This window comes from Denticeps clupeoides, chromosome 1 (assembly GCF_900700375.1).
Source record: "Denticeps clupeoides chromosome 1, fDenClu1.1, whole genome shotgun sequence".
NCBI lineage: Eukaryota > Metazoa > Chordata > Actinopteri > Clupeiformes > Denticipitidae > Denticeps > Denticeps clupeoides.
The window spans coordinates 16783220-16810465 of record NC_041707.1 but is presented as its reverse complement, the minus strand read 5'-3'; the positions used below and the strand labels follow the sequence as shown (position 1 = coordinate 16810465).

The 27246-nt window shown below is 46.9% G+C and overlaps 2 protein-coding genes and 1 long non-coding RNA gene across 4 annotated transcripts in view; 1 reads left to right on the top strand and 2 right to left on the bottom strand.

Moving 5' to 3' along the window:
• The window catches only part of arb2a (ARB2 cotranscriptional regulator A), a 131811-nt gene extending 126633 nt beyond the window's left edge, over positions 1-5178 (top strand). Inside the window, exon 11 of the mRNA XM_028978045.1 lies at positions 3465-5178. Within this exon, the coding sequence (XP_028833878.1) occupies positions 3465-3619 (155 nt within the window). The 3' untranslated portion in view covers positions 3620-5178. The remainder of the gene's footprint in view (positions 1-3464) is intronic.
• LOC114789016 (uncharacterized) lies at positions 1346-18247 on the bottom strand. The gene is made up of 2 exons (XR_003749603.1): positions 18033-18247; positions 1346-2301 (listed from the first exon to the last, which is right to left on the bottom strand). It is a non-coding gene; the product is annotated as an uncharacterized LOC114789016 (long non-coding RNA).
• A 1581-nt stretch (positions 18248-19828) lies between these two features.
• nr2f1a (nuclear receptor subfamily 2, group F, member 1a) lies at positions 19829-26666 on the bottom strand. 2 transcript variants are annotated; one of them, XM_028993565.1, is made up of 3 exons: positions 26096-26666; positions 24594-25121; positions 19829-21787 (listed from the first exon to the last, which is right to left on the bottom strand). In XM_028993565.1, the coding sequence occupies exons 1-3, from the start codon at positions 26544-26546 to the stop codon at positions 21513-21515; spliced, it is 1254 nt and encodes a 417-aa protein (XP_028849398.1). In that variant the 5' UTR covers positions 26547-26666; the 3' UTR covers positions 19829-21512. The 2 variants fall into 2 exon arrangements, with proteins under 2 accessions (XP_028849398.1, XP_028849407.1); XM_028993574.1 differs by having other exon boundaries at positions 24594-25118.
• Between the last annotated feature and the right edge of the window lie 580 nt (positions 26667-27246).

Sequence of the window (27246 nt, the reverse complement as noted above, 5' to 3'; positions counted from 1 at the left end):
CTGGATTATTTCTGACTCATTCTGATTAGTTGTTAAGACTGAAGCTGGAAATATTTACAACCATGACAAAGACAAGTGTGGCAAACAGAGTCAAATAGTGAGTGAATTAAAGATCCATCAGACTGTGATGGAAGTGAAATATACTTACTTTTCTGATTAATGCAGTGGGGTGTGTGTGTAATATTTTCATCTGGTCATGCCTGATTTTCACTCCTGTGTCTTGAATGCCTCTGCAACCATTTTTTTTTTATTTTGCAAAAGAGACATTCTTTACTGTCTTTCTATCTTTGTGTGGGGATTGTTTTGACTATGATGAGCTTTGCATCCATGTCAGAGGCAGCTACATTAAGCATAATTACTTATTTTGTGAATGTACAATGAAGAGCCCTATTAAAAATTTAAAATTCAGTATTTGTGCTACACACCACAACATGTTTCACTTCTTTTCTGCACAGACTGAATTGTGGCAGCAACCACCGTCTGACAAATTAATGTTAGATTTTCTAAACAAGCAACATTTCAAATATTCATATGCCGGTGGCCTCCATCCAGCTACGGCTGTACAATTCTAATTTGTCACTACCAAAGAAATGATAAATAAGTACATTTGTTCCCTAATTCACACAGAACATGCCAGAAGTGTAGAGTCAATTAAGAGGCAGGTCTGAAACAAGCCACTACAGATGGAAACTAATTAAAGCTGCGCCTGCGTTTGATTCAGCTCCTCCCCGAGTTTCACTTCAGGCGTATTTTTTTTTTTTCTTCCTTTTTCATTCGCACCCCGTTTGATTTTGAGCATGTTACCATCACACAAAGATTACCGTCTGCAGCCGTGTCCTGTCCTGAGTACAGAGGAGGAAATTTGCCCCTAGCGCAATAAACCCCTCCTCTGCACAGCCACGTCCCCCAAACCAGACACTGCTGTGATAGCACTGAAGACTGCATATGTGAATTACACACATACACCTGGGAATTATATGTGGGATGTACATTAAGCTTAAGTAACAAGTTAAAATGATTATGTGTGTGTGTGTGTGTTTTTTTTAGCATCTGTTTAGCATTGATATGGTTGGTTATAATCTGCATAAATATTCTCTGTTAATGTGAGGTTGATACAGATCGTTATAACTCTTATCATTATAACATGGCTGGAGCTCCTGAGGCACCAGTCTGGCTTCTTGACTTTTCAGTCATCTTCCACACTCCATAGATGACCTGGTGATGCTCTGGTGTGTGTTTGCGTGTGTCACTGTTGTATTGACCCTGACCTAGAATCAATGTGTGTTGTACCTGGGTCAACATAGTAGCTCGTATAAAAAAAAAATTAAAGAAATAGGACACACACCAGAACCCAAAACATTTTATTTATTTGTTTGCATATTTAAAATAAAGGGGGGCATTGACTATGCACACTATATTTTTAGAGGAAAATTAACAATGAATATTAAGTGCATAGCACTTCGCTGAACACGTGTATTCGTAATATTCCATCTCACTAAATACAATAAATTGACTGTATTTTTGTGTATACATCACTGAATGCAGGCATTGTGTGTTATATACCCATCAATTTGGAAATATTTAAACACAGAATCTCTCTGAACTTCTTTTTATTATCCAGCTAACAATCGTGCTTGTGGATCTCAGAGATATGCCTGATAGAGCTGGGTTAAAAGGTGGATTTTTGTTATTGGGTTTTGTTCGGGTAACCCGGTATTTGTGGGTTCCCGGGGTACAGTGTATATGATGTTACCATATTCAAATGAAACCAATCGCTGTCATTACACTACCTACAGTACAGCGGTCGGCCCTGCCTAAGGTACTGGGCGGGTGAATAAGAAGAGGGTGCACACATGGGTCACTGTCAATCTGAAACATAGACATTGTTATCATTCTGCTTCTTCTTGCTTTTCTGTCTAGCAAAATCACCGCTGGATGTGGAAAGATGACGTTTAATCGATTTCAGGCCTTCTGTAGTGCTGCTGTGGTGTGCCGGCCTCCCCCACCATGCTTGTCTGATGTTTGGGAGGTGTGATCCGACGTGACCCTGCCTCAGCCGCCGATCATCGGCATGTAGCACACAGTATTGATTGCCTCTGACACGTCTTTGGCATTACTAGATTACTGGAAGTGGGGTTTTTACGTCAATTTGCATATTGTGCCATTCGACCCCACGATGAACAGGAGAATGGCGGGGCCTTGAAACGGTCACTTGGGGGTCCCGGGCCATTTGCGGAGCTTCTTGGGGGACGTTCCCAGACATCACCATCTTCGTTCAGTGTCAATCGAGATCAATAACGGCTGCGGAGAGAAAGAAAAGAGAGCATTATAAAAAAAAGGAATCTGTGACTGCCTCAAATTGGATATAAATTATGAACAAGTGCCACGGCGGCCGCCTGCCTCTCGTTCCCTCATCGTTCCGGCTGAGTGTTGTACCAGGACCCACACCGGCGAGGACTTGTCCGCTTCGTCGCTGATTGACTCCTCTGATTGCCGCCTTTGTAAACTCCCCCCCACCCATCCTGGGGCTTGACTGGTCGGCCGACCGCACAAAGCGACAGTCCGTCCCCGATCGGCACCACCCCCCACCTCATCCCCCGCTGTACTATCTTCATCAATACAGGCCGGGCCGGGGTCAATCTAATAATCGCAGGGTCAATACCGCCACATCGGCCCGCCTCTCCTCTGCTGCTTCGCTCGCTTCAACCTTTTTTCTTTTCCCTTTTTCTTTTTCTTGGGAGGTATAGAACCTTAGAGGTGGTTTTTAATTGTATCCCTCCAGGCGAGATCATATGCACAGGGGCTCGGAAAGGGCGAGAGGGTGCACTTTGCTCATTGTGCGCGTGTGTGTGTGCCTCTTCACACTCTCTCTATTTTCCCCCGGTCTCTAATGTGCTAGGGGAGTGGCTGGGTCTATATCAGGAGACCTGTAGCAGTTTGGACTGAGATGAGGAGGGGATGGTGGTGGTAGGGGGGGGGGCTGACCTGTTCATGGGAACTTGGTAACCCGGGCCGGACGGCGGGGGAAACTGGAATCTGCCTGATCCCACCTGATACCCGCCATTCCGGCTGCTGGGGAGAGGCCGTGACCTCGCCAGGGTCCATTTCAGTACGTCCAGTCCGCATGGCCTGCTTTCAGTTAGGACACCCAGTAAAGTGGATTCTACCCTCACTTCTGTTCCTGGAGGGACCCCCTGCCAGAATGTCTTTATTTCCGCCTCAACTTAATTAGGGCTTGTTAATAGGCTAATAACGAATGAGGCAAGCTGGAGCACTGTCTTCCAGACGCAGGGATGAGAACCACTGTTCCTGACTATTGGACCACTGCTGACTAGATATTTGTTGGCGGTGGACCACCATCTACATATCTGATGTGTTTTTTTTTTCTTTGATTCATAATTCAAGTCTCTCAGGTGTTCAGTGAATTTGAATTGATCGTCTTTGTTTTTGCTTTTATCTTGTAGGCACAGAGCTACACGAGCTGACATCTTGGAGAAGCTTTGACTCCATCTTTAAGTTCTTCTCAAATGCTTTGGCCGCCCAGGATGAGTCGGACGACCAGCCCTCCACCACGGTGACCACCCGCAGCTCCAACAGAGTCAGGCCCGACGAGCTGTGACACCCCCGCCCCGCCTTCTCCTCCAATCCGCATCCCAAAATTCCAGTGCAGCACTAGGCTAACATCCTTCTGCGCTTTTTTCCTGCTTATTTCTTTTCTTTCTTTTTTAATTCATTTTTTCCCCTTTACATTAATGACAACTCTAGGCCCGTGGCATATTGTGCGACTGCTGAAGATCACGGTCGCTGTGTGTACATCGGACTAGCGTTTTGCGTTACTTCTGGATGGGTGCAACTGTCAAAGCAATATGGGTTCACTGCTCGGGTCGACCGTTGGTGGCGGCGGGTGCCACCGAGATTAAGGATGACAGGCGCGCTGCGCCATGCCTCGCGGTGCACCTCTAATTGTCCTGATATGGGCCTGAACTGAGCTAATGCCTGGGATGAGAAGCGGTGCTCTCCTCCAGGTCCTAGTGCCCATCCAACTAACCAAAAACTGAGACCCGCCCGATGGGGCAGCAGAATCCATACCAGGTTCTTCAAGCCTCTTTAAACGGAGGAGTTCTTCTCGTGCTTGCGCCTCACCGGTTCATTTCCCAGACTGGAAGACTCGGCCGCTTCCTGTTAACACCGATGGCACATGCGCAATGGGTGGTAGAGCCTGACCAGTCGGAGCACATCAAGAAGCTCTGAGTGAAGCCCAGATGCTTGCCGTCTGTCTCTCCAGGCTCTCCCTGCTAATGAGAGTAACACCAATTCTGTCACCAAGTAATAACTAAAGTGTCCTGCAGCTGTGAAGCCCCGAGCCAAGCAGCCGAGAAGCCTCCCAAGATACGAAACCATTTAGAGCACGCGAGTTTCAGTGGGCAGCAGAGGGTCACGTGACTTCCAGATGTCTGCTGGGATACGAGCGACCCCTGTGCCATTCTGAGCAGCCCACGACCGTTCCCGCCTGTCACTGTCTGGCACAGACAGGACACTCTTGCTCCCAGGCATTCCTTTCTCAGCCACTGTCCCATCCAGATTTTTTTTATTGTCCTGCTTCTTATTTCACATTTTATGACACTACAATGGAGTTCTTAGCTTGTGTTGGATGTGCACAAATAACCTGAATTTAACCTTTAATGAGGCCAAATACGAGGACCAGGCAGATTTTATTTGACTGTATTCTAATATCCGTTGCCTTAAACAACAATATAATAACCAAGGGCCTCAGAGCCAAGAAGCCATAATCAGACGGAGCCGCCTTAAACCAGATCAGACTCATTTTAACCTTCTTTTCTCATCGAGATCATTTTTACCCGACTGTTTCTGTCTGTTTTTATTGACGAGAGGAAATCTGGCCGTTCTTGATAAGACGAGGTGTGTGATACACACTGCTTTACTCTCTCCTGTCAGCTTATGTGGAATAAGTTTCAGAATAGTTCACCGCTGGTATGTTGCATTGTCATCCAGGTATTAGTTGCTCTATTTTATTATTAAAGCTACGCTGGAGCTCTTGTGTATGTGTGGGTCCCTTTTTTCTGTGGTCCTCAACCTTTCTAAAATGTCATTAACAGATTTAGCATTGATATTATTATTATTAATGTTATTATTAATAAAAATCATCATTACACTGAACATTTTTTCACTTGCTTCTGAAGCTAAAGGAAAATAAAACAGTTTTAATAAATTCCTTATTCATTTATTTTAGGATTAATGATGTCAACGGCTACAGAGACATTTGAACATGGGGGTGGTGTGATGCTTATTGTAAGAAGCACCACCGATGTTCTGAGTGGGACAGGATTGGACTCGTGTCCACAAACCACTGAAGAAAAAAAGCAAAGGCAGCAGCTCTGCGCCTGTTCCGGGGTGGTAGTAGCCTAGTGGGTGACACACTCGCCTATAAACCAGAAGACCCAGGTTCAAATCCCACTTACTACCATTGTGTCCCTGAACAAGACACTTAACTTAAGTTGCTCCAGAGGGACTGTCCCTGTAACTACTGATTGTAAGTCGCTCTGGATAAGGGCGTCTGATAAATGCTGTAAATGTAAATGGTCCTGGACTAAAGCCGATTTTGAGTAGAGAACTTCAGTAAAGTTCACTTTTAGTCCTGGACTGGACGTCATCTATGGATGGGAACTGGCCCTAAAAAACTTAACTAATATTTCTCTTGTAGGATATAAAATCGCATGATTTTGACTTTCTGTTTCTCAAGCTTTGAGTAAAAATGGACCTGTATTTTTTTTTTTTAATTCAAATTGTAATTTATAAATAAAATGTTGTGTGTCGTTTGCGTTTTTATAGTTCATGAGAGAGTGCGGGGATAGGATCAGGATGAAGAAAGGGGGTTTAGAACCCAGTTTCCTTCACCGCGGACCCTCGACGATGAATCCCTGAGCTGATATTTCAATTTCAGCAGAGACACCCCCTCTTTTCTCTCTCTCTCTCTCTCTCTCTCTCTCTCTCTCCCCACACCACCCCAGATATGAACTGTTGTCTAAGAGCTCTGTGGAGCTGGAATGTCCTCCTCCTCCTCCTCCTCCTGCTCTCCACCAGATCAGTGCCACTGCGACATTTGCATAATTATGTGCCCCCTTCTGAAGGAGAGTCTAACCTCGAAATTTTACGGGTCAACAAATTGCGACAATCGCTGTTTTATGGTGAACAGAGAAACTAGAGTAAAAAAAAAACTTCTGACATCTCTCTATCACTCACACACACACACAGGCTGACACACACACTTGCCCAACATTTATCATCTGTGTTGGAGGCTCATAATGCCACTTCTTCCGAGTATTGAATTGCATGAAGGGAAAATATAATAATCCTTAAAAAAAAACAGCACAAACTTTCTGCCCGCATAATATTTTCATTTCCCACATTATTGTCATATAACCTGAACACGAGTGGGTTTTGTATTTTTATTTTACATAAATGATGGTTTTGAATGTATTGGTAAATATTACATCTTGTCATTTTATTTATTTTTTTTGTTATTCATCGGTCGTCGGTGTTTCAGACAGCTTTCCTGTCTGAAACATAAATCTCTGTGTGTGTTTTTTTTTTTTAAAAAGGGGGCATCGTGGTAATAAATGCGCCACTCAAACACACACACACACACACAGCTGTTTTATTCGACTGTAACGGTGTCTTTCTTATACCGCAGCACCTCCATCAACTTCAATCCCTCCTGTGATAGAGCAGCAGAGCGCTGAAACTAGATCTCTCTCTCTCTCGGTGTGTGTGTGTGTGTGTGTGTGTGTGTGTGTTGCTCGTGTTTCATTGTATCAGAAGACATCGAGTTTCAACACGACCGTAAACTCGTGGGATGGTTCCGATTAGCCAGAACCCGCCCGGCGACAGAACCACGGTTGGCAGCGACTCTCTTGTCGCCACACGGGTCGCCTTAGCAGCGGCGGCGTAAGAAATGAAATCGCACGTTAAGAGCCTGCGTGGGAAGGGGCGTGACGCTCCGCTCCACGCTGCTTGCTTATTCGTTCCAGTTGGTTTGAAGTTGTACTAAAGTAAGCCTCGGGTTCACGCCCGCGGCCCGCAAGTGACAGAAGAAACCGATCTTCAACCTGAGACAAAACTTCACACCCCACTGGGGGGGAAAATATCAAGAAATCAGACATCAAAGTACAGAAGGTGTCAAATATGCGCCTTCCCTCCCCCCACGTGAACAGCTAATGAAGAGCTGAAACGAAAGAGTTTTAGGCGCAAATAATGTGACATTTTACAACCTGCAGCAGCATCTACAGTTCGAGCCTTTTCGAAGAATCCGATGCAAGAACCTTATTTGGTATTTTGTGGCAGAATATAGAGTGAAGCATGTTTGATGAGTCTGTTTGTTCACAGTCGACTGTTTTTACACTCATGGTGCTTTGTTCGCTATTGTCACCGTGCGATGCTCATTATCATGAGTGGACGATAAGAAAGTGCTCAGGGTTAAACCTTCAGGACTGTTGGAAGCCTCTTCCGTGTCGAAATTAAGGTGCTCGAACGATCCCTGCATTGGAGATCCTGAAACTTTTTCGCCTTTTTTGGGGTTACTAAACAGTCCCGTGTGGTGTTCGATCATGTAAAACATGCAAGACCCATAAATGAGCAGGTGCGTCCAAACCTTTGACTGATCATCTATATAATATACACGAACCTGCACATCTATATCTATAAATAACAATATTCACTAACCTGTACATCTATATCTATACATATCAATATTCACTAACCTGTACATCTATAAATAACAATATTCAGTAACCTGTACATCTATATCTATACATATCAATATTCACTAACCTGTACATCTATATCTATACATATCAATATACACTAACCTGTACATCTATACCTATACATAACAATATTCACTAACCTGTACATCTATATCTATACATATCAATATACACTAACCTGTACATCTATACCTATACATAACAATATTCACTAACCTGTACATCTATATCTATACATATCAATATACACTAACCTGTACATCTATACCTATACATAACAATATTCACTAACCTGTACATCTATATCTATACATATCAATATTTAATTACCTGTAGAAATGTGCATTAATTACATATTTTTCTATGCATATCAATGTTTAGTAATCTGAAGAAAAATATATTACATCAATTTATCATTGAGTATGACACTGTGTTAAAACAGTAGTCAAAAGTAGCCCACGTTTTATACAAATAGATATGTTTTGTGCTTCATAACTTTAACTGCTATTTTAGAATAGAATAAATACAGACACGGCTACAATAGAATGACACTAATTGAGTTAGCATTAAAGGTCAGTTTATACTGAGTGCAGAACATGCCATTCATTTTAATCGAAAATGAATGGAAATCAATTGGAAAAAGATATGAGATGATTTGTCAGAAATATACTATCTGCATGGCAGAAGTACTCAGGCTTCTCTCCAATCTTACTGCTACTGCTACTATATTACCACTATGATTAATAATAATAACAATCTTCCTAGTCATGTAGTTAGTAAAGGTTTAAATTAAATAAACTATATATATATATGTGTGTGTGTGTGTAATTATAAAACAATGATGATCACTGTTCAATGAAATAAAGATAATTCTGTGGATTATTATTGTTGATATTATTGGGAATAGATAAGGGCAGGTGTAGTCACATTTTGTTGCAATAATCAGCAGGCTCTCCTGTTCTTCAGAGCTGACAGATGGTTGTCAGGCTGCCTGCGATGAAAAAGGCAGGGTGGAATTTCGTCAAACCAGGTCACTGCTAAAAGAGTCCATTGCACACACATAATTTATGTGTGTAGCTGTGTGGTGTGTGCATGCTGTAACATTCAGGCAGCCAGTGCGGTGTTTGTGTGTGTGACCTACTGAAATGTTCAGAGAGACTTCATCAACCTGATGAAGGTTCAAGGGGACCCCACTCCAACCCACACTCATCACACAGCATCAGGCATCATCCTCATGAAGATCTTCTCACGGGCTGGAGCTCTACATGAAGTTATCCACATACAATGTAGAGAAATTAGCGAGGTGTCCCTCAGACGTGCCTGCCCCAAACTACTGCTCCCTCACGTCAACCCTCCCCAAACTACCCCACCTACCCGTCAATCCTCCCCAAACTACCGCACCTACACGTCAATCCTCCCCAAACTACCACACCCTCACATCAACCCTCCCAAAACTACCACACCTACCCGTCAACCCTCCCCAAACTACCGCACCCTGACATCAACCCTCCCCAAACTACCCCACCTACCCGTCAATCCTCCCCAAACTACTGCTCCCTCACGTCAACCCTCCCCAAACTACCCCACCTACCCGTCAATCCTCCCCAAACTACCGCACCTACACGTCAATCCTCCCCAAACTACCGCACCCTCACATCAACCCTCCCAAAACTACCACACCTACCCGTCAACCCTCCCCAAACTACCGCACCCTGACATCAACCCTCCCCAAACTACCCCACCTACCCGTCAATCCTCCCCAAACTACTGCTCCCTCACGTCAACCCTCCCCAAACTACCCCACCTACCCGTCAATCCTCCCCAAACTACCGCACCTACACGTCAATCCTCCCCAAACTACCGCACCCTCACATCAACCCTCCCCAAACTACCACACCTACCCGTCAACCCTCCCCAAACTACCGCACCCTGACATCAACCCTCCCCAAACTACCCCACCTACCCGTCAATCCTCCCCAAACTACTGCACCCTCACGTCAACCCTCCCCAAACTACCACACCTACCCATCAATCCTCCCCAAACAACCGCACCTACATGTCAAACCTCCCCAAACTACTGCACCTACACGTCAACCCTCCCCAATCTACGGCACCTACACATCAACCCTCCACAAACTACCCCACCTACCCATCAATCCTCCCCAAACTACCGCACCTACACGTCAACCCTCCCCAAACTACCGCACCCTCACATCAACCCTCCCAAAACTACCACACCTACCCGTCAATCCTCCCCAAACAACCGCACCTACACGTCAAGCCTCCCCAAACTACTGCACCTACATGTCAAACCTCCCCAATCTACCGCACCTACACATCAACCCTCCCCAAACTACTGCACCTATCCATCAATATTCCGCAAACTACCGAACCTATCCATCAATCTTCCCCAAACTACCGCACCTAAATGTCAACCCTCCCCAAACTGCCGCACCTACATGTCAACCATCCCCAAACTACCGCACCTACATGTCAACCTTCCCTAAACTACTGCACCTATCCATCAATCTTCCCCAAACTACCGAACCTATCCATCAATCTTTCCCAAACTACCGCAACCCTCCCCATACTACCACACCTACATGTCAATCCTCCCTAAACTGCCACACCTACACGTGAACCCTCCCCAAACTACTGAACCTATACTTGACCTCTTCCCAAACTACCACAACTACACGTCAACCCTCCTCAAACTACCACACCTACACGTCAACCCTTTTCAAACTACCGCACCTACACATGAACCCTTTTCAAACTATCGCAATTACACGTCAACCCTCCCCAGACTATCGCACCTACACCTCAACCCTCCCCAAACTTCCGTGCCTACCTGTCAACCCTCTTCACACTACCGCACCTACCCATCAACCCTCCCCAAACTACCGCACCTACGCATCAACCCTCCCCAAACTATCGCACCTACGCATCAACTCTCCCCAGACAACCACACCTACACCTCAACCTTCTCCAGACTACCGCACCTACACTTAATCGTTCCCCAAATCTCTGCACCTAAACCTCAACCCTCCCCAAAACACTGGGCCTACACCTCAGCCCTCCCCAAACTATCACACCTACATGTCAACCTGCCCCAACCTACTGCCCCTACCAATCAACCCTCCCCAAACTATCACACCTACCCGTCAACCCTCCCTGGCACCTCAGTCCATCTCAAAATATCTCAATTCACCCCAAAATACCACGCCTTAAAATTCCACATCTCAATTCACATGAATTTACCACATATACACTTCAATCAACACCAAAATATCACACCTAAACTTCAACCCTCCCTGAACTACCACACCTACATTTCAACCCTCCTCAAACTACCACACCTACCCCTCAACCCTCCCAAAACTGCCACACCTACATGTCAACCCTCCCCAAACTACCGCACCTACACGTCAATCCTCCCCAAACAACCTCACTTACCCCTCAACCCTCCCCCAACTATCGCACCTACACATCAACCCTCCCCAAACTACCGCAACTACATGTCAACGCTCCCCAAACTACTGCACCTACACATCAACCCTCCCCAAACTACCGCAACTACATGTCAACACTCCCCAAACTACTGCACCTACACTTCAACCCTCCCTGAACTACCGCACCTACATGTCAACCCTCCTCAAACTACCGCACCTACCCCTCAACCCTCCCCAAACTACCTCACTTACCCCTCAACCCTCCCCCAACTATCGCACCTACACGTCAACCCTCCCCAAACTACCGCAACTACATGTCAACGCTCCCCAAACTACTGCACCTACACATCAACCCTCCCCAAACTACTGCAACTACATGTCAACGCTCCCCAAACTACCGCACCTTCACGTCAACCCTCACCAAATGACCGCACCTACACATCAACCCTCCCCAACTAACCGCACCTACCCGTCAACCCTCACCAAACTAACGCACCTACACGTCAACCCTCCGCAATTTACCGCACCTACACCTCAACCCTCCCCAAACTTCCGTGCCTACCAGTCAACCCTATTCACACCACCGCACCTACCCATCAACCCTCCCCAAACTACCGCACCTACGCATCAACACTCCCCAAACTACCGCACCTACACATCAACCCTCCCCAAACTATCACACCTACGCATCAACTCTCCCCAGACAACCACACCTACACCTCAACCTTCTCCAGACTACCGCACCTACACCTAAGCGTTCCCCAAACCTCTGCACCTAAACCTCAACCCTCCCCAAAACACTGCCTCTACACCTCAATCCTCCCCAAACTATCACACCTACCCGTCAACCCTCCCTGGCACCTCAGTCCATCTCAAAATATCTCAATTCACCCCAAAATTCCACATCACAATTCACTTGAATTTACCACATATACACTTCAATCAACACCAAAATATCACATCTACACTTCAACCCCCAAACTACAGCACTTACCCATCAACTCTCCCCAAACTACTGCACCTACACCTCAGTCCATCTCAAAATATCTCAAATCACCCCAAAATACCATACCTCAAAATTCCACAGCTCAAAACACCACGCATCACACCTCAAAATACCACATCTCAATTAACTTGAATTTACCAGACATACACTTCAATCAACACCAAAATATCACACTTACACGTCAACCCATTCCTATATATCAGACATAAAATCATCCCAATATATGACATCTTTACTTACACCTACACCTCAGTCCAACCCACTTCACTTCATGAATGTCCACCCAAATAAACGTCACCTACACTTCAATTTACCCACATTTACCACACTTGACCACAATACACCCCACTACATTACAGTTATTCATTAATAAGCTACACCTCAGCCCAATCCTCCACCAATACACCACAGCTAGCCTACATTTCACACCTATACCTCAAACCTTCCCAATAAACCACCAGAAACCGCCTTACACAAACTCACACTGCACAAGAGGAGTTAGACCACAGCCTAACACATTTTCATTACTGACGTTTATGAAGCTAGATCAGCGATGGAATCCGGTGAAATGTGTTGTATTTCAGGGCAGGCAAGAGAGACTGTACGTATGTCATTTTCAGCTATTGAGATGTCTGAATCGGCTTTTTCACGTTGTACATGATTCTGGATGAGTCCGAATTAGATGACACAGTACATGTTGGGAAAGGTTTTTTTTTATTTGGAAGAGCTGAGTGTTCTCCGGTGGTAAGATGATGGTGGGAGGCTGGAGCTGCTAGAAGCTCTGATCTCCTCACCTCCCTCCTCATTACCGCGCAGTCCGGCCTCTGCTCCTCACTGTCCGGCGTGATGAGCGCATGTGAGCCGCTGCGGATCTTTGCGTCACCTCGATAACGAAAGGCCCCACTTTCTATATCGGTCGTGTAATCCGACCTGAAGAAAGGTGCGGTGGCGGAAAAGCAAAAAAAAAAAAAAAAAAACATAGAAGCAATATCGCTACAAATCAAACCGAAAGAGTTATTTCAATTGGCCGAACTATTTTAGCGAATTATTAATGAAGCCTTTAAAATTTTAATTGCAAAATAACAACGAAGGGAATGTAATGTAACATATTTTTTCTACATCGTATTATTATGCATTTATACTTCAAATTTACGGGATTTGAAATTCTCCTTCATTCGATGTTTACGTTTCTAATTTGAAATGTATTTATTCAAAACGGTCCTTAAAATTAATCAATCTTTTTAAATGAACGGTTATTACCTGTTATAATACGCAATAAAATGTAATTCCAAAGATATGTATTATTTCAGTCAAACAGTCTGCAATTAAACGCTTCATAAAAATTCATAGCGCGGAGTAAAAGTGTGTGAATTATGACATACTTTTGTAAAATAATCATTTGCTGTGCATTATTTTGCAACAGTCAATTTCTTCAATTTGTACTTTTCTAAAAATACGTAAAATTACTACTTAGTTGTAGCTATTAAAATGTAAAAAAAAAAATAATCTCGTCGCTGGGAAGAAGCACAAAGCTTTCATTCTAATAAATGTCTTACATCTTGTGCGGAAAACAGATTTTTGTTTATATGCATCATTTTTTGTAATATCTTTTATGTATTTTTACTTTTCTATTATTATTATTATGCTTTTTATTAAAATTAATATCGAATGTTGTTATTCTAATTTGATGTCGTGTTTTGGTTTTTGTACTTTTTAAAAACTAAACTTCATTAACTAATTATTATAAAAAGGCAGCTTTTCTTCAGTCTCAATGGTTTAATTGATCTGCATTAAGAGCTTTGTTTCTGTTTTTTATTTGGCTGATTTTTTTTTTATTTCATGTGTATTAAAATACAAAGCTGCAAACGCGGAAATGAAGCGAATCGTCCAAGTCGGGCGTCGCGCGCGCGACAGGGTCCATCGATCCCCCACGCGCCCCGTCACTTTCGATCGGAGCGTCCCGCCCTGACCCGCTCCCTCTCAAAATCACTCTGCTCTCGGGGTCACGTGGTCACGAGCGGCGCTTCGACGTCGGGACCGGACCCACGCGTGATCCTCCGGGGCAGGAGCGCGACAGGGACTCCTGCGTGGGGACGAGCCTCGCGAGGCGCTGTCCACGTCACGGCAGCGTTAAATGCGCTAACGAGCCCCTTCAAAGCGCCAGCGCTGCTCTTATTAAGCAGTCCACGCCCGTTATTACCTCATATTTGTAGTTTATTATACACAGCCATAATAATCAATATTACACACATCTATGGATGTTATATCATGTATAATTTTAGCAGGTATACAGTTTGGTAAAGTACTTTATCTCTGCCTGGGGCGTTCGACGTTATTGGATTTTTTTTTATTACTATTTACATAAAATAATAACCTGGTAAAGTAAAATTGTTGCCAGAACACGAACATAAAGCAAACTACAAATCATCATGCACTTCAAGGTGAAATATGGGCTTTTTAAAAGCAAAAACATAGTATGCTTTTATTTCACAGTAAATGTGTGTGTGTGGAGTCGATGATGATGATGATGATGATGATGATATCGATATCCTCAACCTAATCAGCGAAAACCACAAAATTCTTCAAACTGTCCACATTCAAATTGTCCACATTTACACTAATTCAAACGATTCTACTTCGTATAATGTCCAAAAATCGTTTTAAAATATTACTATATTTAAAAATAAAACATTGAACTGAAAATATTGTAAAATGCCCCGCTTACACACCCTGTCTCCGGGTGAAATAAATAATGTAAGTAAACGTCATACGTGAGGAGTGTGTGTGTGTGTGTGTGTGTGTGTGTGACGCTCCGCAGCCGCATCCATCAACGTCAGCACACGCAGCGCCGCTACAATCCCACCACCATCATCATCATCATCATCACCATCATCACCTCCGCCATCCTCATGCGCTGCATTAAAAACAATCTTCATTTTAATCAAATAAAAGAATAAAAAAAAAAACATTTTACCGCCGTGGTAGCGGGAATTATTCTTCGATAAACGTTTCAAAAACGTATACATGCATCAATAACGAAGTGCTTTATTAGAGAACCGTCTGAAAACGTTCTTTAAACGTCACGAGTGAAGGTTCGGAGTTCGAGGCTGGCGACGTCAGGCGGGTCCCGCTACGCCGAGCGCCACCTAGGCGTAGACGCACAACACCTAGGCGTATACGCACAACATCGGCAGAAACGGTTCTTACGTCCCGCGATGCTTGGACTGCTCGTGCTCCTGCTGCATTGATTTTATGTCGCGCGCAGTTACGGCGGCCGTTCCTCTGCACCCCCAGTCGAGACCACCCAAAAGCGCAGGTACCCCCTCCTATATGACCCAACGCACCAGGACGAGGCCAGCAAAAACGACCACTTTCTAGTTCTACCCCAACATATCTACAACGTACAGGCAACGTACGTAACGCCACGTGTGGACCAGTGCAGACGTACATATGTATGTAACTTGTAATATTCATGGCCGTGTTATTAGTTCATGTGGGTGAGGGGTGACCCCCCCCCAGAAAAAAAACACAGCTCTGCCCCCGTTCTCCAGGACGTTCTGGTTTACAGTAATTTAGCAGGTCGAGATCTGACGGGAAATCTCTCCTCTTCCTCCTCTTCCTCCTCCTCCTTACGTACACCGCGGCTCTAGTACCAGGATGAGTGAATTTGGGGGAATTCGGGCCGTTTTCAAGTTTGACGGCCCACCCCCCCTTCCCCCCACTGGGGCGGGAATGGAGCGCTGACCTTTGCGACTCCGTCCACTCTCTTGTCCGGTTTTGTCCAAATAAGCATGCAGCCCCCCCGCCAGCCCACCCCGACCCGGCCTCGCCCTGATCGCTCCGTGCTGACGTCATCAGCGCGCGCAGACGGACCTTAAGGCGCAATTCGGGATCATTCCCGACTTTCCAGGTTCATGGAGGGAGTCGTGCTGTTCAGATCAAGGCGCCTTTTCCTCCGTCCCGTCCCATCCCGTCCCATCCCATCTCTCTCACACACACACACACACACACACACACACACACACACACACACACACACACACACACACACACATATATACAGCTACTGGAGAAGTAAACTGCCACTCCCAATAGAGGTGCTCCGATGACCCCCTCCTCCAATCAAATCGCAGCACATTGAGGTGTGTAATGGTGTGTTTAGGTGTGTAGTTGTCAGTAGTGCCAGGGACAGCCACCCCCTGGAGACACTCAGGGTTTAGTGTCCCGCTCAGGGTAGTAAGTGGGGTTTGATCCTGTGACTTTGTGGCCTTCTGGAGAAGGGCGTCTGCCAAATGCCGTAAATGTAAATGTTCTGGCGAGTCTGTGTGTAACTGAACTGTGGAGGTGTGTGTTGTGCTGCGTGTACTTGTGTGATGGTGATTGTATATATATCGACCTGCTATATATATACACACACGCACACACACTCATACATACACACACACATTCATACACACACACACATGCACTGTCGCACTATCATGACTCTGCTTTGTCCTGAACTCTGCTGAACCTCTAAAATAAAGTTTGTGCGTCAAAGCGACTGGAACTGACGCGAGACCTAAAAATACCAACAAAAAAAACCTAAAAAAAGCACCGATAGAAGCGACCAGCAGTGGAGTCTGGAGTTCCTTTTTTTACCAGAACTAATACTCGGAGCGAATGGAGTTTTTATTCCGAGGGAAGAGCGTGGGATGACGGCCACGCGCGCGGGGTCCCTGCGAGGCACGGATGAAAAATAATGGCCAACCCCCCCACCCACCCCACGACAAAAACACTCCAGTCATTTATTATCGAAGAAAACAGAAACCATGCTGAGAAATTAGCCAAATAAAAAGTAAATTAGGGCCCAATATTCAGCACCGCATCATTCATCCAGCACACACACACGCACACACACACACACACTCATACATCCACACACACACACACGCACACACACACACACACACGCATACATACTGACATTTCACCCAGAATAAAACCAACAGTTCCGCTTGGTTATTATAGATTGTTCTATTCTTCTCTGCGTGAAGTTGAACGCACCGCCGAGCCTGTCACGTGGGAGAAGCAGAGAGTGATAAAGTGGCCCGGCCGCGTGACGCGCGAGGACTGTCCCCCACTTTGCGCAGCCTCGCGTTTCTGGTGGCCACGTGACGTCACTGGGTCCACGTTACTTTCCTCTCGGCAAGACGAAAGTAGAATTTCAGCGCCGAGGCGCCTCGCAGCGCAACAGGTTCGCGGGAAGTCGCGCGTGGATTTATTTATTTTCATTTTCTCCCGTGGCACGCTCATACTTCACGTCCACGTTCCACGCAAATAAAGGATGACATGGAGACGGCGACGAGGCGCGGGTTGCGTGGTCGGTACCTGCCGCGGCCACGCCCTCGGAGTTCCACGGAAAACTTTACTTTTCCGTGGGATCTGTTTCATTTCGGAGAGAGAGAGAGAGAGAGAGAGAGAGAGAGAGAGAGAGAGAGAGTGCTGCCACGTGCTGATTAATTTGTAGTTAATGACAATCGGAGGGATACAGACACACGCAGACGCGAGCAGGAAGGCGCATCCTTCCTCCTCCTCCTCCTCCTCCTCTCTCTCCCTCTTCCGTTTGCTTATCCGTTTTACTCCGTCGTGGGCGCACGCGCGTACACAATCTCTCTCTCTCTCTCTTTCTGTCTCTCTCTCTCACTCACTCGCTTTCTCCGCCACATGCTCTCTCTCTCTCTCTCTCTCTCTCCACGCGGTCCCTCGACGGAAATTATTAGCGAAATGAAATAATAAATAAATTCTTACTTTTTGTATGTTGCTGTAGACGTAAATCCTGCAGGAACGGCGGGTGCGGGGGGGGGGGGGGGGTCCGAACGTCCGGTTCCGTTCGGGCCGCGCGCGTCTCCTCCGCCGCCGCCGGACTCGGCGCCGCGCCGCGCCGCTATAACGGCGGTCCCGGTTACCCAGCAGGCAGCGCGCCACGCCGCGCCACGCCGCGCCACGCCGCGCGGCAGATTGAGATATATTGTGCCCCTTTAAGGGGATCATTTTGTGTGGGAGGCTGGACAAAAAAAAAAAAAAAAAAAAGTTTGGTGACTCGTGACTGGCGTTCCGGAGAGACACGCATATTTTAGCGCGACAAAGCGGGACGGGGCGGGAAGATGGAGAGAAAGAAAGGGAGGAAGAGAAGAGAGAAAGTTGGAGAGAAAACGAGCCACGAGCTCGGTTTTTCTTTATTTTTTTGACGAGTTCCGCCCACTTGGACTAAAGTAGAAACTAATAATAATACTAATAATACTACTAATAATAATGATATTAGTGATGAAGAAAGTTAACATCGCTAACACGACGATAATAAAATAAAGCCGACCGGCGTGTGGTGGAGGGCCAGATATCTCTGTTACTTGTCACTGTGGGTCCATGGGTATGGAATGCTAATAAGGACCCTACACACACACACACACACACACACACACACACCCGTCTCCCCCCTCCTCTCTTCCCATGCGCGCGGTGTCGTCTCGTTCTCCCGCTCTCTCTTCGGGCAGATGGAGGTGTGTGTGTGAGTGTGTGTGTGTGTGTGTGTGTGTGTGTGTGTGTTGGAGGATGATCGATAGATGACCCATTGGTTTGGCCCGACGCGGTATTTATCCGGACCGCGCGGCGATACGATCAGCCTTGAACGCCACACACGGCCGAGCGTCGCCCTAAATCAACACAAAGGGATCGCTTACACAGCGATCCATGGGCCACACACACACACACACACACACACACCCTTCATGTTGGACTCAGTTTATACCCTGTAGCGCTGGACTTGATCCACGGCTGTCGGCTTGCTGGGGAGGGAATTACGCCGTGGAACAGACTCTCGTGGATAGATAGATAGCCCCGCCCATTTCCGTGGTGACGACGTCGGGTGCTTTTAAAGTATTTACGTTGTGAAACTGTCACCCGGACGTTCCGGCCACTTTAAGCTGTGAGTGACGTGTGTGTGTGTTTGTGTGTGTGTGAGAGAGAGAGAGAGAGAGAGAGAGAGAGCAGGGTTAACCAGGCCAGAGCCAATTACACGAAGCGTAAGGTTTTAGTTTGTTGTCATGGATACAGTAACGTCTGCATCGTAATTTCCCGCGCCGAAGGCTCCTCCCATCTTTAATTGTCGAGAGCCTCCCTGCTCTGCTTGTGCTGATGAGCCTCAGATCGTGACCTCCGCGTCGTGACCTCTGTATCCGCACCCAGCACAGGGCAGGCCTGGCCTAGATGTCATATTTCTGTGTTTTAAAGGGGCAGGGCCTGTTTTCCCACTCCAGAACACGCACCGCCAAGGTGCTACACACACTTACACACCCACCACAACACACACTCAGGCCTGGGTGATCATTTATGAGGTGAAAGTAACATATAGACTATACATCATAGCAATAGAGTGGTATTAATAATTTAATGTGGACAAGTAACCGTTTAAAACGCATAATAATAATAATAATAATTAAATATTAATAAAATGAATAAATCGAGTGGATATCATATTCAAATCAGCAGCAGTCTCAGAATTCAGCACAGGCGATTTTCACAGAAATGTCTGGCTTGTTTAGAGTGCGTATTGAAGATAATTAACTTTATTATAAATGAATTAATACATGTCCTCCCCGCGGCAGAAATGTTTCTAAAATGCATATTGTATATGAAAATTTCCCCAGAGGAGACAGAAACACCAGCAACTTGCCAAAGATTTTAAAATGCTGTATAAATAAAGGAGGCGAAGTAAAAGCAAAAGAAAAAAGTTTGCGCGCGCACACGCACACACACACACACACACACACACAGCAGAGTTTCCATTCCCTGCTCTTTAATAAGTACGCGCTCCCTCCTCCGCTCACATCTGTTCGCGCTTTTCCTCCAGCCGGAGAGGCACGTGACCTTCGAACCCGGGTCCACTCTGCCACACACACACACACACACACACACACGCACACACACACACTGGTCAGTGTCAGTGTAAGTGGTGAGGGATGCGCGCGTTGCCCGTTTTCGGGCCCGTTAGGACCTTCGGACATCGCGCGCGCTCCCGCCGGTGACGACCCCCCCCCCAAAAAAAAAAAAAAACCCTGAACGGGGACCCCCAGCCACGGGGAGCGTCGTTTAATATCAACACGAAGCCATAAAAAAGGTGCTTCATATTCCTTTAGTTTTAATGATGATTAAGCATTTGGTGTTTCCTTCTCTCCGCCCCCCACCCCGCCATCCCGGCGACACACAAGCAGCAGACACACAATTGAAAGACACCAGAGAAGAACATCGAGACGAACCAAACAGAAACTGTATTTTGAAAATTATATATTAAAAAGTGCTTTTCTGAATTTGTTTTTTTTTTTCCACGTCTTTTTCCTCTCGTCGACTTGATGATTGACTCAAAAACGCACACACACACACACACACACACACACACGCGCGCACACACACAAGCGCGCTCACACGTACACACATGGCCAAAGGAGAAAGAGAGGAAAAAAATTAAAATAATTATAATAAAAGAACAAAACAAATATATAATAATAATCATCGTAAAAGTTTGCCGGGCGTCCTCTCGGTACGTGTCCATGAGGTCAGGGGTCGCGTGTACGTCCATAGCTTCGCAGGAGCAGGTGGGGTCGGGTGATGAAGGTGGGATGAAGGTGGGTGCGACCGGGCGGCTCCTTCAAAAAAAAAATTTCTTCCGGAATTCTTCCATTTTCCTTTATTGTTTTCGTTCTTTCTTTCTTTCTTTCTTTCTTTCTTTCTTTCTTTCTTTCTTTCTTTCCTTTTTTTAAATTCTTGGAGAACAGAGCTTCGAACAACATATATCGCACTCATTATAAGAAGCAAAAAGGTTATATCAAAAAATCATTAGTAGAGAATCACAGAAGAAAAGAAAGAGAGAGAATTGTATCTGGTTTAGAACCAGAAAAAAATACAAAACAGATACAGAGACACATGACATTTCTTATAATTGCTCGGAAACATTACTTTTCCCGTCTAAAGTCTGTTTTTTTTTACTGCGCGTATGATGTTCTTCAGTTTATTTCTGTGTAATTTCAGTGTCTTTTGTTGTTGTTGTTTTTTGTTTTGTTTTTTTACAAAAAAAAAAGTAAAATAGAGACTAGTATTTTACAAAATGAAAAGTTCTCGTCGTCCGAGATGCTTGATGGTCCGGCTGTTCTTTTCTGTACACGACATATTCCATCCGGGAGGTGTGGGGGTCCTCCGAAGGTGAGTTTTTTTTTATTTGGGGGGGAGGAGGGGGCATCATTGGATGGACATGTAAGGCCAGTTGAAGCTACTCCCCGATAACAGCATGTCCCGGATGAGGGTTTCGATCGGAGTTTTACCTACCAAGCGCACGAAGAAGAGCTGCTCGATGACGGACGAGGACACGGTGCGCAGCGACGGCAGCCGCAGCAGCAGCTTCCCGAAGCGGCTGGGCTGGTTGGGGTACTGGCTGCGCACGTACTCCTCCAGCGCGCACTGGGACTTCTCCTGCAGGCTCTCGATGTGCGCGGCGTCCGACAGGCCGCAGGCGTCTGGAGGGAGAGGGGATGGGGGGTGGGGGGGTGGGGGGGAGTGAGGAGAGAAAAATACGTCATCACCTGTACCCCAAAACTCTCACACACACATACACACACAAAGCCAAGAATGGGAGCTCTAATCGTTTTTTTTAATATATATATATATATATGTATCTTTGATACTCTATTAATGAATAGAAGCGCGTCTGGAGGGTGGGGGGACGTGAGGACGGGAAAAAAAAGTCATCACCTGTACCCCAAAACTCTCACACACATACACAAAGCCAAGAATGGGAGCTCTAATCGTTTTTTTTTTTTTTATCTTTGATGCTTTATTAATGAATAAAAGCGCGTCTGGAGGGTGGGGGGACGTGAGGACGGGAAAAAAGTCATCATCTGTACCCCAAAACTCACACACAAACACACACATATACACACAGAGCCAATAATAGGAGTTCTATTTTTTTTATATAGATATTTATCTTTGATATTTTATTAATGATTAAAAGCGGGTCTGGAGGGTGGGGTGACGTGAGGAGGTAAAATAAGTCATCACCTGTACCCCAAAACTCTCTCACACACACAGACACTCAGCCAAAAATAGCAGCTCTGATCATTTGTATTTTAATAATTTTATTAATGAATAAAAGCGCGTCTGGGTGGTGGTGGTGGGGGGGGGGGCAAGAGAAAAAAACGTCAGCACCTGTACCCCAAAACACACACACACACAGACATACACACTGTCAAAAATAGCAGCTCTAATCATTTTTATTTTCATTATTTTATAAATGAATAAAAGCGGATCTGGAGGGTGGGGGGGACACGAAAAAGAAAAAAAAAAACGTCATCACCTGTACCCCAAAAACACACAGACACAGACACACACACACACACAGCCAAGAATAGCAGCTCTGATAATTTTTATTTTTTATTATTTTATTATTGAATAAAATCGCGTCAGATAGGAGGGGGGGCGTGAGGAAAAATAAACGTCATCACCTGTACCCCAAAACACACACACACACACACACACACACAGCCAAGAATAGCAGCTGTGATCAATTTTATTTTAATTATTTTATTAATGAATAAAAGCGCGTCTGGTGGGAGGGGGGGGGGGGGGGACACGAGAAAAAAAGTCTTCACCTGTACCCCAAAACACACACAGCCAAGAATAGCAGCTCGAATATTTTTTTGTCTTCATTATTTTATTAACGAATCCGCGTCGATGGCCGACGTTGTGGCAGAACGTTGCGACAACGCTGATGAAATGTTACACACCAACGGCGAGAGTTCATTTTCGGCCGTATGAAGGACATTTCTGACCACAATTCCACGCTGAGTCAATAAACTCCATCATCTCGCAATTTATGATCAAGATTACACAATAAATCTTTGCGACCTTTATTTCGAGAGTAGCTGCCAATACACAGCGCGGCGTCTTACATTTTTCATTTTCCAGTGGGTCACAGAGTCCATAATAATAATAATAATAATAATAATAATAATAATAATAAAAATAACAATAGTGATAACATGGATATGACCTATTAACAAATCTGCTATATTCTCCATTTGCTGAATTTATCGACATTAACAACTTAACTCCAGCTTGATCCTGTCTGCTGTCATTGTGCATCATTGTGACGCAAACACACACACACACACACTTGGTCGTGGTGATGGCGGTTGCGTGACGTGACTCGGGGAATGATCACTACTAAACGGGAGGCCATGAGCGCCTTATAACGGTCTTATGACCCCGTCATTAGCGCGCGCGCTCCCCTCATTTCCACCATTAACCTGCGAGTGGGAGGTCAAAACAGCTTAAAAGGAAATAATATATAATGTGTACTGTATAATATAATATATGCGCGTGTTTTTGGGGTGAGTGGAAGCCTTCAGGCCTGATGCGGAGTTGTGTGGTCTGGCCTGTAAAATGGAGTCTTGTTTTCACCCTTTTTTAAAAAAAAAAAAAAAAAAAGGTTTTAGTGGGGTGAACGTCAGGAAGGACGCCGAGTGACCTCTGAACGCGCCGTGACCTCCGCTGCACCCGTGAACCCGGCGGCTCGAGGTCGCGCGTGACCGCGTACGTCACTCTAACGTAAAAAAAAACGTCCAAACAAAGGCAGATATGAGGCGTGACGTCACCGCGACCACCAGCAGAGGGTTGCACGCAGCCCACGCGAGGCTTCTGTCCCGCGGACCTGACAGCCGCCCGTGAAATAAACGCGTCTTGATCTGGAGGAACGGGGATTTTCTCTCAATGTCACGGGGATCCTGGGAGATTCTGACGTCACGCTGCTCGAGACGAACGCCGATGGGAATCATTCCCCCCCACACCCTCGTTTTGTACGATAAATACATGCGTGGGCGCTCCAGAGGGGGCGTCCTTCAGACAATAAAGCCAGCGACACGCACTTCATACGTCCCGACGTGATCGATACGGAAAAATCCCTCCAAGGTCCCGCGACATTTCACCTCTGAATGACTTCTGACCCCACGCAACGCGACACAATATCACGCAAAATAACCTGATTCGAGGTTTCACAACGTTACACAATGCTGGCAATTTAGAGACGAGTTTATCCACTCCGACTGGACAGTGTACGATTTTAACATCTCGAATATTATATATTCCTGATATGTCCAGGGTGGGCGTGGGTGTGTGTATTTACAGTGAAAGTGGATTTTTTAATTCGTGATTTAGAATATCTGATGGCATCCCAGAGACAGCAGCCCGTCCTCCGCCGACATTTACGGGATAATTCGAGACGCAGAACGGGGACTCCGTGACGCGTGACCCACCCACCCCACTCACCCGACGTGAACAGCACGATGGCCTTGATGCAGCTGTACTCCGCCGAGTCCACGTGCAGCGCCTTCAGCTTCTCCACCTGCTCCTGGAAGATGCGGATGTGGTCCATGAAGGCCACCACGCGGTCCGCGGACATGGGCGACGCGTGGAGGCCGGCGGCGGCCAGCAGCGGCGCGACGTGGAGCGGCATGGAGCACTGCGCCGCGTTCAGCACGAACAGCTCGCTCCACGTCAGCCGGAGCAGCGACACCTGGTCCGTGATCTGCAGGTCCGGGAAGAAGGGGATGTTGCGGGCCCACTCCACGGCGCTGAAGAGCAGGCGCGCCGCCAGCTCGCAGATGTTCTCGATGCCCATGATGTTGTTGGGCTGCATGCACTGGCTGCCGTAGCGGGACGTGGGGTAGGGCTCGGCGCGCAGCAGCAGCGAGATGTACCCCGACAGGTAGCAGTGGCCGTTCAGGGGGTCCCCGTTGGTGAGCGCGTACTGGCCTGGGTTCGGCTGAGTGGGAGGCATTCGTCCTCGCTGAACCGCTGACGAAAAGAAAGAAAGGGAGAGGAAATGTACATCCAGGACTGATGAACACGTGCCCCGTACCCACGCCACGCCACGGTGGCAAATTCCCGCGGAAAAAATGGGTTTACTTTTACTGCATTTAGTGGGCTTTACGGAGCTAAAGACGGGGGCGCGCGCAACACACACACACACACACACACACACACACACACACACACACACTGGCACGCGTGAAATATGAAATATTGCGGCCGGAATGAATGAAAAACAGCATCATTCACGGTCAGGTATATAATACAAATATAGACAAAAATTACCCACAAACCCACGGACGGTCTAACTAAACGGCGCGGGAGATTAAACGGCGCCCTTTTACTTTATTTTTCATGCCCGCACCCCGGAAATCGCGACCACTGCGAATGAAAGAGCGGCTCTCGCGGCCCGACGCGCGTAAAACGTCGCCACGGAATTAACGCAACCGTCGGCCCTCCTTCCGCGTGGATCTCTCACGACTTCCGGCCGCCGTCGGCTCCGCCACGGAATCCTGCGTGATTCTGTAATTCCCTTCCTCGGGATGAGGGGGGAGGGGGGTGACACACAGCAACGCCGCGAGTAAAACGCGCCAATTCGAACCCACGGTTTTATTTTATTTTTTTTTTTATTTTATTTTTTTGTGGAAGTATTGTTCTCGCGACGAGGAGGCTAAAAAAAAAGAGGGGGGCGACTCCGGGCCTCCCGAACCCCACATTTTAGGGGGAACGGCCTCTGCTTTCTCGCTCGCGGTCTGTGTTTTGCACAGTGTGTGTGTGTGTGTGTGTGTGTGTGTGTGTGACTAAAAACCTGCTCTATAGTGGCAATAAAATTAATTTAAGAAAAAAAAACACCCCGCGCGCTCTATACGTCGCAGACGCACTGACGTAATATCCCCACGTATCTCCACACGTCTACATCTACGCATCTCTTTAAAAAAAAGGAATGGACGCATATTCACCTTCACGTCGCATGCCCACTTTGAGACACTTCTTCAGGCGACAGTACTGGCACTGGTTGCGGTGGTGCTGGTCGATGGGACAGTTCCGGTTGGCGCGGCACGTGTACGTTAAGTTCCTGCGCACGCTGCGCTTGAAGAAACTTTTGCAGCCCTCGCACGTGAACTGGCCGTAGTGTTTGCCGCTCGACTTGTCGCCGCACACCACGCACTCGATGTGCTGCTGGCCCTGTCCCGAGTTCTGGCTCTGGCCCTTGTCGCCGGCGGCGCCCGGCGTGGACGGGGGTCCGGGCTGGCTGGGGGTCTGCGGCGTGTGCGGCGCCGCCTGCTGCTGCTGCTGCTGCTGCTGCTGCGGATCCCGGGCCGGCTGGGCCGCCGGGTTGGGGGGGCCGCTCGGGGGTCCCCCGGCCACGTCCTCCTGCGGATCTCGCCACACGCTAACTACCATTGCCATATCTCGGGCCCGGGAAGTGCTTTCAAGCGAACCGCTCGCTCGGAGGTCTGCGGGGCTGGGAAACGGGGGCGCGTGCGCGCGCGCGACGGCGGGGAATCAGGGCGCCGCAGCCGGTCTCATAGGAGGACGAGAAAAAAAACAAAAAAAAAAAAAAAAAAAGAAGAAAAGAGAAAAAGAAAGAGTGGGAAAGCTGGAAAAACGCTGGAGGGCGAGACGCCGCGGATTCGGCGGCCGATCAGGAGACGCAAGTGTCGGGAGGCCAGTTCCAGGGGAAACTGCAGGCAGCCATTCGGGAACCCGAAAAAAAAAAGCCAATAATAATAATAATTAAAAAAATGAAAAATTATAAATAAAAAAAGCCACCCAGATATCTACGGATGAAGGTTTTTTTTTTTTAAAAAAAAAGGATCGCGGGGCGCCGGGCTCCCCGATCCGATCCGATCCGAAGTGCGGCGGGCGCCGAGTAGAATCCCCCCCGCTTCTTCTTCCTCCTCCGTCCTGGCGGCTGGAGAGGAGGGAACGCAGAGGAGCGCGATTCTCTATCTGTGCTCATGAATAAAGCCCATCTCATCTGGAGCGGCGTCTGCGCAGCTTCACCTCGTCGGCGGGACCTGGATCGAGGAGAAAGGAGCTCCGCCGCCAAACAACAACGGCGTCGGGGAGGGAGGGAGCGAGCGAGCGAGCGAGGGAAGGAGAGAGG